The following is an 18,180-nucleotide window of genomic DNA, read 5'->3' as shown; positions in this document are numbered from 1 at the left end:
TACAACAGTCATTGGCTCCAACAGTCAATGGCTTCAACAGTCAATGGCTCCAGCAGTCTAATGACTCCAAAATTCATTGGCTCCAACAGTCATTTAGCTCCAACGGTCTTTGGCTCCAACAGTCATTGCCTCCAACGGTCTATGTCTCCAAAAGTCTTTTGGATCCAACAATCAATGGCGTCAAAAGTATTTGGCTCCAAATAGTCTTATGCCTAGCTGCTATTTGGCTACAAGACTAGGAGGCTACGAAGCTACGATACTAAAGGACTAAAAGACTACAAGGCTTCAACTGGCTACGAGGCTACAAGTCTACGAGGCTACGAGATTATATAGCTACAAGTTTACGAGGCTACCAGTCTACGAGACTACTTAGTCTATGAGGCTACATGACTCTTAACTGTCTTTGGCTCCATTCAGCGGAGAGAGTTAATTTATCTCATGCAAAATAACATGTTACAAGTATTCTTGATTCTTGCGAACAGTTGTCGCCACATGTTGTGTTAAGGTAAAAATTATTTATTTCTTTTTGGTGGGATGCGGGATTCTCACTAACGATCGAAAGAGAGGGAAGGCTTCGCTAGACACCAAGGAGAAGGAAGTTCGTCCTTTATGATAGTGCTTCTCAGGTATCACAAAGCTTATTATTTTACCGAGTAATGGATGTTTTTTGTTTGAATTCCACCTGAAAAAAAATATTTTTAGTGATAATTTCGTAGCAGAAATTCACCAATTAAATTATAACTCTGAATAAAATTGCGCGACTCATTAAGTAAAAAACATTTCGTTCTGAAATCGACTTCTCAGAAATAACCAGAACCACTCGGAGAGCATCAACAAAAGTCTCGACAGGAATAATGAGCACATGCAGAATACCATCAAAAAATATTCACAGGAATAATCATGACCACACGGAGAAAACTAACGCGCGTTTTTCTTACCATCAGAAAATCACAGAAAAAAAATATTAATAATGAAATACAAAAAAAGAATGAAAAATTACGAAAACAGCTTCTGCCATCTTGTGAACTTCTCCTCTGTTGACCAAGGATAGAGTTCTAGTACAAGCCAATGCTATATATGGCAGTTGTAATGACAGGAAGGGAAGGATGCAGGGGAGAGTTACAAATGAAGCAGTGGTGATGCTACGAAGTCTCGTCATGCTGCTTGTGTTTGTGTACTCCTCAGTTTTCGTAACGGCTAACGAATGATGCTACCATAATTATTTTATTTAATTTAAAGTATCTACAATTTATTTATTCGTGTGGTAAAGAGTTATGTAACAAACTTTATAAGAATCATTAATTTTTATGTGAATAGTGTAATTGAAAATGAAAAAAAGTCAAATAGACTTAAAAAAAAAAGGTTAGCTTTATAAGCGTAATTTATTTTTGGTATGTTAACAATGTGATTCGAAATGTCATAAGGACGTAGTCTTGTGCGATATACTTTATAAGTGTAATTTTTGTTCGACTGGAGTTCTTTCTTGTTCTTCCTTTTTATTCAGATGGAGATCGTGTTTTAGCATCAAGTCTAAAAATAATAAAATGCAGAAGCAGATAAGAGGTATTATCAAAGGCAACGTAGGAATAAACCGCTAAAAGAGGCACCAAATGTGCTTATGAACGGATACGAGAGTACATGATGCGGAAAAAGGATTTTTTTTTTCATTTGAGATCATATCCGCATTCTTAATATTCTCAATTATTATCTCTTGTTCAACAAAAAAATCATAGTAAGTGATCTCTATCTATACCTTATAAACAAGAAGTTTCACTTCTGTCACGCGTGGACTTCATGCACACATTTTTTTTTTTTAATATCACGTATACGCTCTGCTAATCTTTATAAGAACAGATTCTTTGCTGACTTTTGTTTCCACCCTTCATATCCTGCGCCGATTTGGAGGCTGCTTGGAACCTTCTTTGTTCCTAGGAGGCTTCAGCTGGTGAGTTCTGACAGTATTGTACATCGCGCTTGAAGATGTCTGCGACAGGCCACGCCGGAACTCGAGCAAGCTATTAATAGTACAGACGTAACCTCAGCACAGAAGCCAAGAGAAGAAATGAAATGATGGATCTCAACTGTCCTTTATTTTATTCATACATTTGAGGTATGTGTTGTTAATTTAAAAATAAATGAGAGTAAACTGGTTTATTTTTTTTTGCCAATACACAAAACTACACAGCTTTAAAGAAAAATTTGCTACAAAGAACGGCTTATTATTATTTATAATTGTTGGCAAAACTGGTAAAAATCATTCACGTATCAATATTTTGATATCGAGAGCTATGCTAAAAATAATATCAATTATAACCAGGCAATGTTCTACGTCATGGTGTCTGAATTGTTCGAAGTATGCATCATACACTTGAATGAGTAGTTTTGTTTTCGAATTAAAGCTAACACAAACTTCAAATAACTAAAATATCGTAGTAAACCATATACTTAAATGAAATGAATAGTTATTTTTACATAAGAAAGATCTCGTATATTTTCCACAAGATTATACATTTGACGAATAGTTATTCTTTTTTTAAATTTAACTCGAAATATGTAGGGAAGTAATTTCTTATACAAATTTTAAGTAGAGGAAAATAATTCACTTACAAACTAGCTAAAGTCCTTAGGGTGATACTGTCCATTAAAAGTTGTTTTATAAACGTAATTTGTACAATGTATTAAACTGTTTTTATAAAATGGATTTTCTGAGATTAGCTTTTTATGATACAGAATTCTTCGCCCTATTAAAAAACCTTTAATAATACCCTCTCTCTATCGCCCAAATAATGGTGGCTGGATCTCTTATTAATATTAATTTTCGTTCGATGTTATGGCTATTTTGGAAGTTTTATCCAGTTGTCTGAAACTTTACGGAGAACGCTTAGTTTATTTGAGGTGCGTTCGTAGTTTAAAAGTACGTAAATTTACTTCAATACCTAGTACGAACCATTTATGCATACGACGAATTAAAACGTTTCAGCGGCACTTACACAACGCCTGGAAGCAGGCAATGCCTAGTCCATGCTGAGGTTTTTTTACATGGTGAAGAAGCACTAGTAGAGGTGTCACGGCGGTTGGTGTTCGCTGATCTCGCGTGTCACCGTGCAGCATTGAGACGAGCGTTTCAAGATTCTCTTGGGAGGAATTATGCAGCAGCAGTAGCATCAGCAGGCCCCGCAAAGGTGCCGAAACCACTGGCCTCCTCATGAACACCAAGCAAAGCCGCAAAAATAACAAAATAATATCACCTGCGTTGCCTGTTGGTTCCCGGCGACTATCAGTCGGCGCGCGATTCCCTGTCGCAATGAACGTTTTTTCCTAACCTAACTAAAAACTAAGTGTATTTAGGATACGAATCTGGGTTACGAATAGACTCTAATCATGCAGGTTTTAAGGGGCCCACCTCGTCAGGGGTGTATGTGTGTTAGTGAGGCGGGATGATAAGAGCGACGCTCGCCGGTGCTTCTAGCGCTGTGTCGCCTCTAAGCGCAAGGCTCTGAACTGGCGCGCAGTCTTCTCGTCGTCACAGGATAGCTGTGAAATTTGAGCGGTGACCGTAACATTATATGGCGGATAAATGAAGATAAAGGTGTAATGCAAGTCCCTTAAGTGCTTTCAAGAATCTATACCAGTTGTTTTACGCCTAAAATTTACTCTGAAAACATGCGTTTTAGCCATTTTGACTCTTCTAAAAATACAGTTAAAAAACTTTACCCAAAATCAAAAGTTCTTTTCGGCCCTCAGCGAACTCTTAAATGCTTTTCGTAAGCAGACCCCACTTGGATATCTGGAGTAGTTTTGAAATCGCGTTGTTTTTCCTGAAGCTCTGCGCACCGTGTGTGTGCCCGGGTAGGCGGAGAGGTAGCATGCATCTTGTGCTAGGAGGGGATTGGCCAGCCATGGCAACGTTTGAGCCATGACTAACTCCCTTCGCTGACTATTCTAGACTAAAACTAGATAAGTTGGGCCCAAGTAAAACTTGCTTTTTCAGGAAAAGGTTTACACATAATTTTAACTATTGGAGGTAGTGAGACAACACAAAGCATAAATGCCCGGGTAAGAATCTGAACACAGTATTGCTGCGAACACTATTTTTTAATGATACAGTTGTTTTCATGTAAATTTAAAAATCTACAAGTATCTGTAATTTTATATGAATATATATTTTCCATTTACAAAAAAAAAATAGTGTGAGGCAAATATCACGTTGCATGTGTTTAACCCACTTAAAAATTACGTTATGTAAATATCTTTAGTATAATCAGCAAATTATCTTTTTGACGTGTTGTCAATGTTGTTTCTTTGAAAAATATATTTTACGTCACGAACTCAGTGGCAATTCACGTTAAAATTGAATTATAAATGAATAAATTATCGTGAGCGCTTTTTTTTATCAACAAACAGGTGACTATTACAGTTAAACATATTCAGCCACGAGTAAAGTAGGTAATATAGAATTATATTTCGAAATATATACTGCAAAATCTTGAGAAAATACTACGACAACAAACAAATCTCAGCAGTTCAATGTGAAGATCAAATGGCAGTGTTGATGTAGGCCTACACTTCATTGCTTGGAACCACTTTGACTTCAACTCGGTGCTTATGGAGTGAGTTGCACCCTCGCCTCACGAGGGTGACGGCGACCGGGGTCGCGCCTCAGACTCTGGGACACATCAGCTGAATTCGGAAGTATCGAATCTGATTTATCGTCTTTTCTTCTCTTCAGACACACTTTGAAACTGTTTCATCTTAAATTAGAAGCTAAAAGGACACAACCAAATGATCCATATCAATTGAAAACGGAGCAACGTTGCTACAAATAAAGATCTGTTATCCTAATTTTAATAAGCGAGATTTTTATTTCATTTTGACAGTTAAAATATTTAAGTTTTCATGTATAATTATTAAATCATTCATAGGTATTTCAGATCGATTCTTTTAGCATCATGTACTGGTTACAAATTACGTAGGGATGTTTGTAAATTTACGGATATCTACGTAGAGTTATACGTAGAGTTAAGTTATTTTCAACCTGAATGCACAAGTACGATCTTGGTGCTTTAAGGAAAATCTTAAAAAATTTATTTAATCTGCACAAAAAGACGTATCTTCGTACCTCGTGCATTTTTACAACGAAACACAGATATGGAAATTCGGAAGCCTGACCTCGTTTCTACGAATACACAGTTTTTTTGAAACGTTACGGAGAACGCTTAGTTTATTTGAGGTGCGTCGGTAGTTGAAAAGTCCGTAAATTTACTTCAATACCTAACAGTTAAGCTTTGCTAATGGCACACTTTAAGGGTGAATGGGAGTTATAACTACTTCGCGACTGGCCTTTGGCTCTTGCCTGCAATTAACTCGTAACTCGAGACATCGCCTCCCAGAAGGGTCGTTAGCGCGGCCAGGCTCTCCGCGGTCTTGAACCTTAACGGTCGTCAGTCAGGGTGCGACCACCTCGCTGCGCGTGCCGAGCTTGGGATGGCTCGAGCACAAGGCAGGGTCGACATGGATGACGGACACTAACTTGGCGCCGCACAACAATAAGCACAGAATTTATTTTTCCACATTTTCCAAAAAGAAGGTTTGAATTAAATAAAACAACAAAAAAAAAGTTAACAAAATATTTTGAACTAACTTTGCCAAAATACAGGTTTTTTAAAAACCAATGAAACATTTTTTTTTGCATATCTTGTGTAGCAACATTAATATGAAATAACATTAATATGAAATAACTTGATTTTAAAATTTTGAAAACAAACGATTCAACTATATGTTCATTTAACATTCAAACTTTTATACAACTTTACAAATACAAACAAATATCATGTTTTCAAACTTCGATGTTAAATTTACAATCTTCCAAACACAAACAACACTTGTTACTGCAGAGTCCCAATCATCTCTCCTGCCTACGAACGATATAAACCCCTCTTCCGGCGCCAAGAACAGTTCATACGCTCCCACCAACATGGAGCGCGGTCAAGCTTCGCCTAGCCGCCACCCGGCGCTAGTGGAACGTTCTGGAGTCGACATTCTCGACATTGTGTTTCCATCTTCGTGCTCTCAGTCTGTGAGGCGGGCCTTTTCCCGGTTGCCGCGACCCCCCCCCCCCCCCTCCCCCTTCAACAACGTGTCTATCTGACGTCACGTAGAAGAAGGTGGTCTAGCTTCTCGCTTGCGAAAAAATAAACTTATTCGTCATTGCGAAGAAACTAACGAACCAAACTTTACAAAATTGTTAAGTTCCATTTATTAAGGCACATAGCCGTTAATGGTTCAGTTGTTACCACTCCAAACAATTTAATACAGCAAAAAAAAAAAAAAAAAGGGAGTTTTTAAGGTCAATGAAATGTTTTAGTACAATTTTCGTTATAAAATGATTTTGTTTTCCGGAATACCTTACGTGAGTAATATAAGAGTACGAAATATGCATCAAGGGTCAGATGTCAAAGCGCTTCGAAGAAAAACATGACTTCTACACCATTATTTTACACATAAATAGAAATTTATAATTAATCATTAGTACGTAACATAATTTTTTTGTTCATGTAGCACATTTCATAACAGAGTTGAAAAATGAAATTTCATAATAATGTTTCCTAGCTTCAGTGAACATAGTTTACAATATATTGCAAACCGGTGAATAAATAATGCACATTACATTTTTATTTACAACAGTCTACGTTTAACAGAAAAAATCAAATATATAGTGATGTTATTTTTATAAATGTTATATTAAAAGTTTTCTCTACCAGAAAGTTCTTATCGCATTTAAGCGTGGCATATATTTTCACAGGATTATTGACTTTTGATACAATTCAATACGACAAGTACAAAACCACGCACCGTTACTTTGAAAACAGTTAACGATAACTGTAACGGGAAAATAATTAATTAAATAGTTTGCAAGAACACCAGAATATTCAATGTCACTGGGAAAAGTAATGTTTATTCATTTTGTCGGGCGGGACTGCTTTAAGTACCTGAGCTGTTTTATGTAAATCACTCGGCCAGTAAAAGTTGTACAATCGATTCTAAATAATAAATAATAACTTTTGCATTTTGAGATGAACCATTAGCTAGAATATTGACCAAGGTTGTTGCTACACTTTTATATGCTTGTAGTAGTTCGAGGATTTTGCATTTTAGTAGCGACCTTCACTTAGTGCACCATGATTGGGTGGTTTTGCCATGTTTTAAATAAGGTAGTTAATACAGAATAAGGCGTGCCAAGAGACGCCTAGCTTTACAATACATAATAACATTTTTTTTCATGTTAAAGAAAATTAGAACCATAGCCCATTATTTAACAAGCACGACAATATAGACGTCCCTCGCAAAACGCACTGTCATAATTTCCTTTCAGAGGGTTCTTATAATGATTTATTTTTGATTACGGGCAAGATTTTTGGAATAAAACCGGCTAAAACCGACAAATGAATTTTTAATCTATTGCTTTTAGACTATTCCTCGATCGGCAATAGCCATCCAGTGAATTTTTAATAAATGGCTTCCTCCCCTTTTTTCTCTTTGATGGGCAGCACTTTTGTCTCTCCTATTTTTTCACAGAGACCTTAACGTCCTAATGAATATTAAATTCACGCTCTGTTCGAGAAGTTCTCGTAGGAAGACAAAGCTTTTGCTAACTTGTATGCCTAGTGGAGCAGTATTATGATTTTACAGTTTTTTTCTCGTCAACGTTGATAGAGGATATCTTATGAATATCAAATATGTTTTTATATAGCTGCTAGCTGAAAATTTGTGCACTCCAACTTTGCTACAACATATTGAAAAGAACTAACAAAGAGTAATAAATTTTCTAGAAACATTTATAAGTATATTATACAACCGAGACGAAGAACAAAGATCATATAACGTGGGGGAAAAAATATTTTGCCGCCTGTCTGCAATATGTATAACTAATTACTCCCGAAATACTGTAGCTAAAATCTAGAGAAACATCTTTAGAGAACGCCTCTTCATTTGAACGACCGGAATCGAACTTATTTTATTTAAGACAATTTATACTGATGTCTCTTTGAATGAGCATTGATAATAATACTTACTATCCGCTATTTGCCACAAAAACGGCAAGTATTCATGATTAATTTTTCTTCTGACTTATTCCATGGTATTCAACACTCAGAAATATTTACCGTGTATATACATATGGATAAAACATACAGAACGGCTATCTTGATTTCCGAATTGTTTTTATAGGAATACAAAATGAGCAAAAAAGTAAAAAAAGTTTCCTAATGGTGGGTGAAGTTGAGACTTAAATGAGCTGTAACTACTTCTTAATTTTTGGATTACGGCACACAATTATTTCCTTGGTCGTTGCTACTCAAAAGCCAAGAAGCTAAAAACTTTTGCCAAGAAATATTATGATAATTAATTACACGAACAATTTAAGAGGAGTAGAGTAAGTAAACAATATTACACATACTCTAGTGATGAAAATATATCAACCGAGAGAAATGAAGTTCCACCATTTGAATTGGATGTGTATCAGGCAATGGCCAGATCCATATATTCTCAGTCTACATAAAGTTGTATTTATGGACTGTATTTTAAAATACAGCATTCATAGGCTCAAAATACAACGGTAGATGGAGGTGTGAAGTGTCTGCTAACTCGTTGTGCCCGTGAGTAATATCTACATTTAAATAAAGCTTTGTATTCCTCCATACCCTGCTTCGTTCTGGAACCGGAATTTCCTGCGAGCTTCAGTACTCATCTCGGGATGTAGCTCAAAAACACAGCAAGCTGGAGAGCACCGAAGCATACACGAACATTCACAAGCAAATCAAAAATCCACATGCAGATCCGCCAGATGCAGGGTCTACATAGACGCAGTGGTGGCCATAGACTATGCGGGGCCCTGGACTATTTTCTTTTTCAGGGTCCTAATATTTTGGATAAGGGCTTTACTAGGAGGCCTGGGAGTATAGAACAGCCCCCTAATAAAAACACTGGAGCATTAAAAAAAAATAAATCTGGATTTTTTTTTTTAAGACAACATGGAACTTAAATAAATATTAATATCTTTTTATAAAGTATCTTAAGAAAATTTGATTTTTTTTTCTAAAACACTTTAACCCGGGTTAATTTAATTAATTTTTTTTTAAATTTCTATTACTGTTCTCATTTATCACAAAGTAGACAAACAATGGTCATAAAAAAGAAAATGGTCGGCGCGGGGACCTAGAGCCATCCCTGGCGAGGATGGAATAAGTCTGAAAATCCTAGGGGAACTGCCCTGCCAGACCATATCTTTCTTTCAGGACAGCCTGAAGTTTAAGATGGATGACATGGATATGGAGCATATGTGGTAAAAATTGATGGCAATACCCAAGTAACTCCAGTAAAACCCAGTAAAACCCACCAGCTCATGGCCTATTCTATCATTTTACCCAATTTCGAAAAATTCTTTAGCGATAACTCTGGAACTGACTGCATACGGGAAATACGAGTAATCTGGCCACACCACCATCGCAGTCCTATACTAAGTAAAATATTTAAACAAATTCAAATGAAGAATAATAGTGTTGTCAATGTACCTGTGGCCTTGACGCCGATCATCTCCCGGCCGTGGGCATAGATGGCGGCGATGATGAAGGTGTAGCAGAAGGTGATGACTGACACAGGGACAACGAAACCCAGCACCAGCAGGTAGATGTAGTAGGAGCGGTTGTTGACGCTACGCGTGAGGTAGTCCCACGAGCAGGATGTGAGGAAGCCCTCGGCCACGTAACTGCTCCAGCCGAACAGCGGCGGCAGCGTCATGAACAGGCAGTAGATCCACACCCCCACGCACACCTTAAAACACCAAACACCAATCAGGTGGATGTAGTAGGAGCGGTTGTTGACGCTGCGTGTGAGGTAGTCCCACGAGCAGGATGTGAGGAAGCCCTCGGCCACGTAACTGCTCCAGCCGAACAGCGGCGGCAGCGTCATGAACAGGCAGTAGATCCACACCCCCACGCACACCTGCAAACACCAAACACCAATCAGGTGGATGTAGTAGGAGCGGTTGTTGACGCTGCGCGTGAGGTAGTCCCACGAGCAGGATGTGAGGAAGCCCTCGGCCACGTAACTGCTCCAGCCGAACAGCGGCGGCAGCGTCATGAACAGGCAGTAGATCCACACCCCCACGCACACCTGCAAACACCAACCACCAATCAGGTGGATGTAGTAGGAGCGGTTGTTGACGCTGCGCGTGAGGTAGTCCCACGAGCAGGATGTGAGGAAGCCCTCGGCCATGTAACTGCTCCAGCCGAACAGCGGCGGCAGCGTCATGAACAGGCAGTAGATCCACACCCCCACACACACCTGCAAACACCAACCACCAATCAGGTGGATGTAGTAGGAGCGGTTGTTGACGCTGCGCGTGAGGTAGTCCCGCGAGCAGGATGTGAGGAAGCCCTCGGCCACGTAACTGCTCCAGCCGAACAGCGGCGGCAGCGTCATGAACAGGCAGTAGATCCACACCCCCACGCACACCTGCAAGCACCAACCACCAATCAGGTAGATGTAGTAGGAGCGGTTGTTGACGCTGCGCATGAGGAAGTACCACGAGCAGGATGTGAGGAAGACTTTCTGGAACAGCGGTGATATAGTCATTAACAAGAATTAGGTCCACATTCCTACTCACCTGCAAATGCAATAGAACCTATCCAGTGAATAATTAACATACATGTTTGTTTTTGCAGTTGTTTTGTGAATGATGCATATTGTTTATCATAGGTGATGGAGAAGTGAAATGTTGGCATGAAATTTACATACTACATTGGCTAATATCTTACCGACTCACAGCAAAGTCGTGCTTTTTTAAAAGACCATGATTTTCTTTCGTTGGTTGCGCGTTGCGTTTTTGCGTCGTTGCGTCACTTGTGTAGTTTTTAAACCGTCTTAAGTGTTAGGTATTTCAGGATAAGTGCTCTTAGATATGTTCTGTGTCAAATTGCCTCTTAGCATTAAAAAAAACTTTAACAAAATTATGAGTCTACTGGTGTACCGTCAGTAAATAAAATCACGTGGGTATCTAAACGTCAGCTGAATTAAACAATTCTGTTGCCGAATCATAAGCAAATGAATGTTTTTTTGCATAAGACTCGGTCTTTATTATATATTATTATATACTTTGCGTATATATTCGTGATTTAAGGGGAAAAAATTCTATATACAGTTGTGGCCCAGTGCAACCGCTTGATCGTAGCAGAGATGGAGGCACAATTTTGTATTTCTTGCGCTGCCAGGAAAAAGAAGTTAAAGAAAGTTTTCCAATCCAAAAGAGTGCCTGCACTATTCACTCTCCCTCTGTCACACTATGGTTCAATCTGGAACGAACTGAGAAGTTCAGTCTTGAGTGTTGTTCTCTACAAACTACATATATAATAACAATATGTTTGCTCTAATATAATGCTAGCTGACCAGTATTCATACATATCCTAGGTCTCTAAAATACTTCTACAGTTTCTACTTAAATCACTCCAAAATGTTTTTTTTTTGCAGAGAACTATAAACTGGAAACAAAAATCCAGAATATGTTTTATTTGGTTCCTTTTTTTATTTTATGTCAAAATAGCAACTTGTGAAAGATTTAAAATAATTTTAATTATTACATTTTATTTCCTACCAACCGAGACCACCTTATAAAGCTTGTTCACTCTTGTAAAAACAAGATGGCTGCCAAAAAGTGACTAAGAGCGTGTACAAGTGAACACTTTATTGCACTCTCCTTTTCGCGCCCTTTCCTTCGAAGTTGTGAGAGTGAGACAGCCCTATCTGAGACGTCAATAATGTGCGAGAGGGAGAGAGAGTGTGCGCTTTCGGCGAAATGGAACGCGACCTTAAACTTTTGAATGGTGGGAATAAGCAATTTTGTGTCGGGTGAAGTGTCACAACACATATTTTCCAGGGAGTTGCGTGTTTGGGCGGTTAGAAGCAGGAAAAGAATTAGTGAGGTGGTGCCTTGTAATGGTGGGAGATAAAGTAGTCAGAACCCTTTTCTGACAGTGGCGGGAACATGATAAAATAACCCTGGGTAACAGTTACCAGTGACGGTATTTTCGGGGTTGGTGAAAAGGGGGGGGGGGGGGGGGAGAAGGAAATAAAAAAAAACTTTTCTGTTTGGGGTTGACAAAATAAATTATTGATTATCAAAAAATCTTTCCCCGAGCTGGAAAATATATTGTTACGAGTGGGAAAAAAAGGTACGATAGTATAATTCAATTAACTTAACACAGATTTATTTATCAGGTACTATTAAACTATTATTTAGGTTCTCAAAATTTAATTGTCTGTCCAGAAAGTAATCATAAACTTTAAAAATTTCCACTTTTATTCTCCCGACTAGAGCACGGCTCGATAGTGGCTCACTCTGCTGTTCGTCTCTTACCACACACCTCGGTCCCGAATACGCTACTTCGTACTTCTCATTAGTCCGCGCCGCGACACAGTCCCGTTGCACCACCTTCTCACGCGAAGTCGCCCGGTGATCACTCTCTTCACTTCACTGCCCTCGCAGGCCAATCTCTCCATTTACATACCGACCAAGTCCTGCGCTGGAAAGTTCTCGTACCCCTGCGAAGTTTTGCGTCATCAGAATCCCCGACTTTACACTCGAATCTCCGCGAACAATGGCGTACTAGTTACGCCACTTGACGCAGGTGGGACTCGGGGAACGTGCCGAACCCTCGAGAGCCGCAGGGAATTCTTCCGGATCAATGGGAAAGCTTTGGTGAAGGGGAAGAGGGGTAGCGAGGCACCGCTGCTAATCGGATTAGTCGTGTAACGGTGATGGAGGGATGGGTGCTACCTGCATCTTACTGCATATTAATATGTTCTCGAATAATATCAATCACGCTAACTTACTCCGTTGTCAACGCAAGCAATTACACTGTCGCAATGAAATGAGTTTTTATTAGTTGATTTTTTTGCTTCCTTTACAGCGGTAACATTAAGATTATGTAGGTGCACATTTTTTGCATATGGTTATGCACTTAAAATAACAGAATCACAACAACAGTTTACCAAAAACTAATTCATGCTTGTTAGTATATGTACATTAAATACAACCAAACCCAACTATTTAAATAGCACAAAAGCGAGGGTTATTTTTCATTAGTAAATAGTGTCGACAGATATGCTTGGAGGAAAAAAGTCAGTTCAGATGATTAAGCAACGCTAAACAAGAACGGTTCATAAATGGTATCCAAATCCAAATTATAAAATAAAACAAATATTACAAACTTAACAAACTCCAACAGCTACCATTCTTTACTCTTACATTGCAATTTGCTAGTAAAAAATTTAAAAAATGGAAACTGGCCCAGAAATGATAGCTTATTAAGGCTGCATCCACGGCGCAACGAGATACTTAGAAGTAAGGAAAAAGTCAGAGATTTCAATAACCAAGTCCTCAATCCCAAAAACCTGATATTCTCACCCTTTGAAACAGTTTTAATAGCTACATTCAGTTCCACTGTAAAGAGTTCTAACTTACATTACACCGTTAAAGAATGGAAACTCAAACAAGAATATGTGTAATTCATTGTTTGCCAGGGTAGTAGTGTTTATACAAAGTATATGAAAATAAATTTCGAAACTGTGGGTACATACACAATGCATGTAGAGGAAAGACAGAAATGCCAAAGAATATAGGTCCGAAAATGCTTCGGTCTAGCACCTGAGTCGTTGCCATGTATAATTACACTATACTATATCCCTATCATGTGGAATTACATATCAGCGATCCCATGTGCAAGGTACACATTAAGCCTTAAGACTGGCTTGCAAAGTCATCCTTGAATCAAAAGGAAAATAATTATGCATTTGATAAACCTGAAACGTTTATGCTTAGATTTTACTTACCTGACTCTGCAAACGGCCCTAAGTATATTTAGCAGCATTTATTACCGATGTGGCACTCCACCTAAACGGATATTTAGTGTATCTCTTTGTGATTGATGATAAGAAGCTTCTCTACACGTCGTGAATATTTACCCAGTCTTTTCCTGTATTTAGGTAAACTCTTTACATGCTAAGCCACCCATCATTCACAAGTGTTTAAGAACAGAACAATGAATGTGAAAAACAAGAACCTAAGTCTAACAGAACTTGTCTGTGCCAGCAACCACAAGATTCTATGAAACAATCTCAACCATTGTCTTAGAGCATTGTGCAATAAAAAAATTGAGGAATCGTCCTTCATTAATTAAAACAGGAATGCCATCAGTCAACAAAATAATGAGTCTAAGAAAACATGTCAAGTTATAAAAAAAAATTAGAGATGTTTTATTATCTTATAGTAAAGCAACCTTAGTAGATATAGTCCATACGATGAACGAGTGCAGTTTTTCGACGGATTCATGTGAAACATTAAGATTTTACTAATTATTTCTTCAAAAAATCAAATTTGTATGTACGTTGTTTAGCAAAGAACCAGGCTAGCCAACCATTTACCAGTATTTTCTTCAGAAATTATGAAATGAATTTCGTATGTAAAACTAAAAAATTGAATGGTATAAAGTTATATGTCAGAAAAAAAAGTTAGTTGGAGGTACAAAATGATTCAGTAAATAATTTATAGACATGTGGAGTATCAGATTAAAGAGTAGGATAATTAGAAAACGCTATATATTTATAGTAAAAAAAGAGTGAGTCATTCAGTATTTGCTAATGATGTGTAAACATATAACCTCGGTAACGAGAAAATTAATTGTTCACATGTTGAAAATTATCTTATAATTCAAAAATCGTACACAAATTTAAAGTAAATTTCTTAAAAGTAAAAAAAAATTAAAACAAAAAACGCCGAACGTGATAAATATACGAAAAGTATTCATTTTAGGGAAAAAAAATTAACATTTTTTTCCCCCTTTTCATACCTAACTGGAATTCTGTTTAAAAAGATGTTAAGATTGATTTTCCAGGGCTAGCTAGCCGAACAACAAGAGTCCCGAAAGCATCGCATGTAAATGCCTCAAGTTGAAACTGTAACATTTCCCCCATAGACCTGAATAAATTATCATCAGTAGTATAGGAATGACGGTACTGGATCAGGATGCAGGATGTGGAGCCGAGAGCCGATCCACATCTCTGACGTCTCGTCCATCTCTGACGTCACGGCGACCATCTTGGATAAGTGTAACGGGACACGGCGTAACGGGACACAGCGTAACGGGACATATCGTAACGGGACAAGTAGATCACGGCGGCCATTTTGGATCCGCCATCTTGGATCCGCCATTTTGGATGACGTCATTGTGTTCTAGAAAATTCCGGTGATGTGTTTTCCGCCATATTGGATGATGACGTCACCGTTGCAATTTTTGTTATGGCCGCAATCTTGAAATTTGGACGCCATCTTGAAAATCTTTAATTATTATCCGATTTTAATGAAAAAAATTTCAAAATTCATCAAAAAATTAACTTATTCGAATTCTGATTGATTATATCGATCACCGTCCTCGGTTCAAACCCGGTGAGTCCAAAAAAAACTAAAAATGGCGACAGGCTCCTTCCTCAACGGTGGATGCAGGCAGACTGACTCCTAGCACTTTTTTTCAAAACATATATATCGTCAGCTGGTATGACGACATGTCCGCCATCTTGTCTTCATCCGCTGGAGACCACCATCTTGTTTTCGTCTGCTAGAGTGTGCCGATAACATGTAGTATAATTATCTGGTCACCATACTTTTGTCCTCAACTGTTGACATTGAACATTGACCTTGACCTTTGTCCTTGACCTTGAACTTTGACCTTTACCTCGAAATGTGACCTTGAAATTTGACCTTGACCTCGAAATTTGACCTTGACCTTGAAATTTGACCTTGACCTTGAACTTTGACCTTGACCTTGAACTTTGACCTTGACCTTGAAATTTGAACTTTGACCTTGACCTTGAAGTTTGACCTTGACCTTGAAATTTGACCTTGACTTTGAAATTTGACCTTGACCTTGAAATTTGACTTTGTCCTTGTCGACCATCATGGACCCGACATTTAATGTTCAGTACATGCTACCAGGAGCGACCAACTGCTGGAGTACGTCATCTTGTGTGTGTACTCATATTATAGAGTACATTTACATCTGGTTAATTTTATTTTAACCTGCTACAGTGCAGTAATCATTTATTACCGAGGTGCCCCCCGCCATCTTGAAATTCGGACGCCATCTTGAAATCATGTAATAATGTAGCTAGAAAAGCGGGAAAAAATCCAAAATTCATCAAAAAAATCACTCATTAACTTACAAATCGAATCGATGGATCCCTGTCCACGGTTCGATTCTTGACCAGTGACAGTTGTAACTAATTATTAAATAAATGTTAGGTTCTGTTTTCCATTACCTTTCGCGGAGTTTATTAATCATTCGCTCTACGAAAAACAACTCAAGTCAATATACCTGGCCAACGAATTAAATCAGTGCCGATTAGCCTATTATGAAAGTCTAATTTTTCAATAATCTGAATAACATATAAGCCGTTCATGTACAAAGCCACACATATAGATCAATTGTCTTCAGTCCATAAGACCGAGTCATGACATTGTCAGACGTATAGGCTAGTCATTTCAGGACCACATGAACTATGTCGTTATCTAATTATATTCTATTAATCCAACGTGACATTTTTTAAACATACTAAAGGACCAAGTAACCTTGAAAAATATTTTAGTAACACCAAGAGGTTTTAAATTAGTAAATATTCAATCACTACATTTTGTACTACGCGCAATCAACAAAAGGGAAGCACTGACAACGAAAAGACAGCACCACCAACGAAAAGGCAGCACATTTGGAAGCACCGACAACGAAAAGGCAGCACATTTGGAAGCACCGACAACGAAAAGGCAGCACATTTGGAAGCACCGACAACGAAAAGGCAGCACATTTGAAAGCACCGACAACAAAAAGGCAGCACATTTGGAAGCACCGACAACGAAAAGGCAGCACATTTGGAAGCACCGACAACGAAAAGGCAGCACATTTGGAAGCACCGACAACGAAAAGGCAGCACATTTGGAAGCACCGACAACGAAAAGGCAGCACATTTGGAAGCACCGACTACGAAAAGGCAGCACATTTGGAAGCACCGTCATCGAAAAGGTAGCACATTTGGAAGCACCGACAACGAAAAGGCAGCACATTTGGAAGCACCGACAACGAAAAGGCAGCACATTTGGAAGCACCGACAACGTAAAGACAGCACATTTGGAAGCACCGCCAACGAAAAGGCAGCACAGTTTGGATGCATCATCGAATAAGGAAGCACATTTGGAAGCTCCATCAACTAAAAAAGGCAAAAAGGAAGCACAAGTTACGAGATCTAAGTCTTAGTAAGAAATCATAATACAAGAAATAAAAACATTAAATTCTTATAATTTAAATTATTTATTTTATTGCTTTACATTATACAAATGCAAGTAAAACAAGTCATTATTGTATGTAGCCAGTATTCCTCAGTTCCTTGAGTATGAAGGATATTTCTTTGATGCACGAATAGTTTCCTGCACAAAGCGAACCATGTAGAAGTCTTAGCCGGTCAACCAATATGTTTGGATCTTTCCATGATGTGTAATCATTCTCTTCTACCACCATCTTCCTTGCACCTTTATAATAAATATTATAATCTCTGATGTCTTCCGTTTTACCACCAACCTCAGGGTAACTTTCATGTTTGAGACGGTGATCATCACAAGCTTGATCAGATTTATTTAATATATCACGTCGTTTCCATCGTTTCGGTCTCAGGACACCGTCACATTCTTCGATCTTGGCAGCTTTAGGTGCTTCATCATAGTCTATGTCTTTGTCAACAGCCTCAGAGTCACTGTAACAATCACCGTAGAAGGAATCGTCTTCACCCAATTTACCGTAATAATTCGATGTTGATGATGTTGAAGTGTCTTCATCGTCTTCATGCTTCCTTTTTAGGCATCATCATTTTTACAAAGTAGGAAAGATCTACTTGAATTCGGCTGGAATATATTCTCACTTTTCACGTTAATGATTCTTCCATTGTCTTCATTCTTCCGTAAATCATCAACCTTCTTCAATTTAAGTTCTTTGTCGAGATCGGAAGAGCCAAGAAAATTATTGTCGTAATGCAGATCACTCTTCCTTAGGCTAGTAGATTCATCGTTGTCCTCTAGCTTGTACGCAG

At 38.3% G+C, this 18,180-nt stretch overlaps 1 protein-coding gene across 1 annotated transcript in view; it reads right to left on the bottom strand.

Moving 5' to 3' along the window:
• The window catches only part of LOC134528006 (rhodopsin, GQ-coupled-like), a gene marked incomplete at its 3' end in the record, with an annotated part of 166,760 nt that overhangs the window by 19,266 nt on the left and 129,314 nt on the right, over positions 1-18,180 (bottom strand). Inside the window, exon 3 of the mRNA XM_063361164.1 lies at positions 9,570-9,828. Coding sequence (XP_063217234.1) covers positions 9,570-9,828 — 259 coding nt within the window. The remainder of the gene's footprint in view (positions 1-9,569; positions 9,829-18,180) is intronic.

Source organism: Bacillus rossius, chromosome 1 (assembly GCF_032445375.1).
Source record: "Bacillus rossius redtenbacheri isolate Brsri chromosome 1, Brsri_v3, whole genome shotgun sequence".
NCBI lineage: Eukaryota > Metazoa > Arthropoda > Insecta > Phasmatodea > Bacillidae > Bacillus > Bacillus rossius.
Note: the sequence above shows the minus strand (reverse complement) of the source record. Positions and strands in the feature narration are given on the sequence as shown.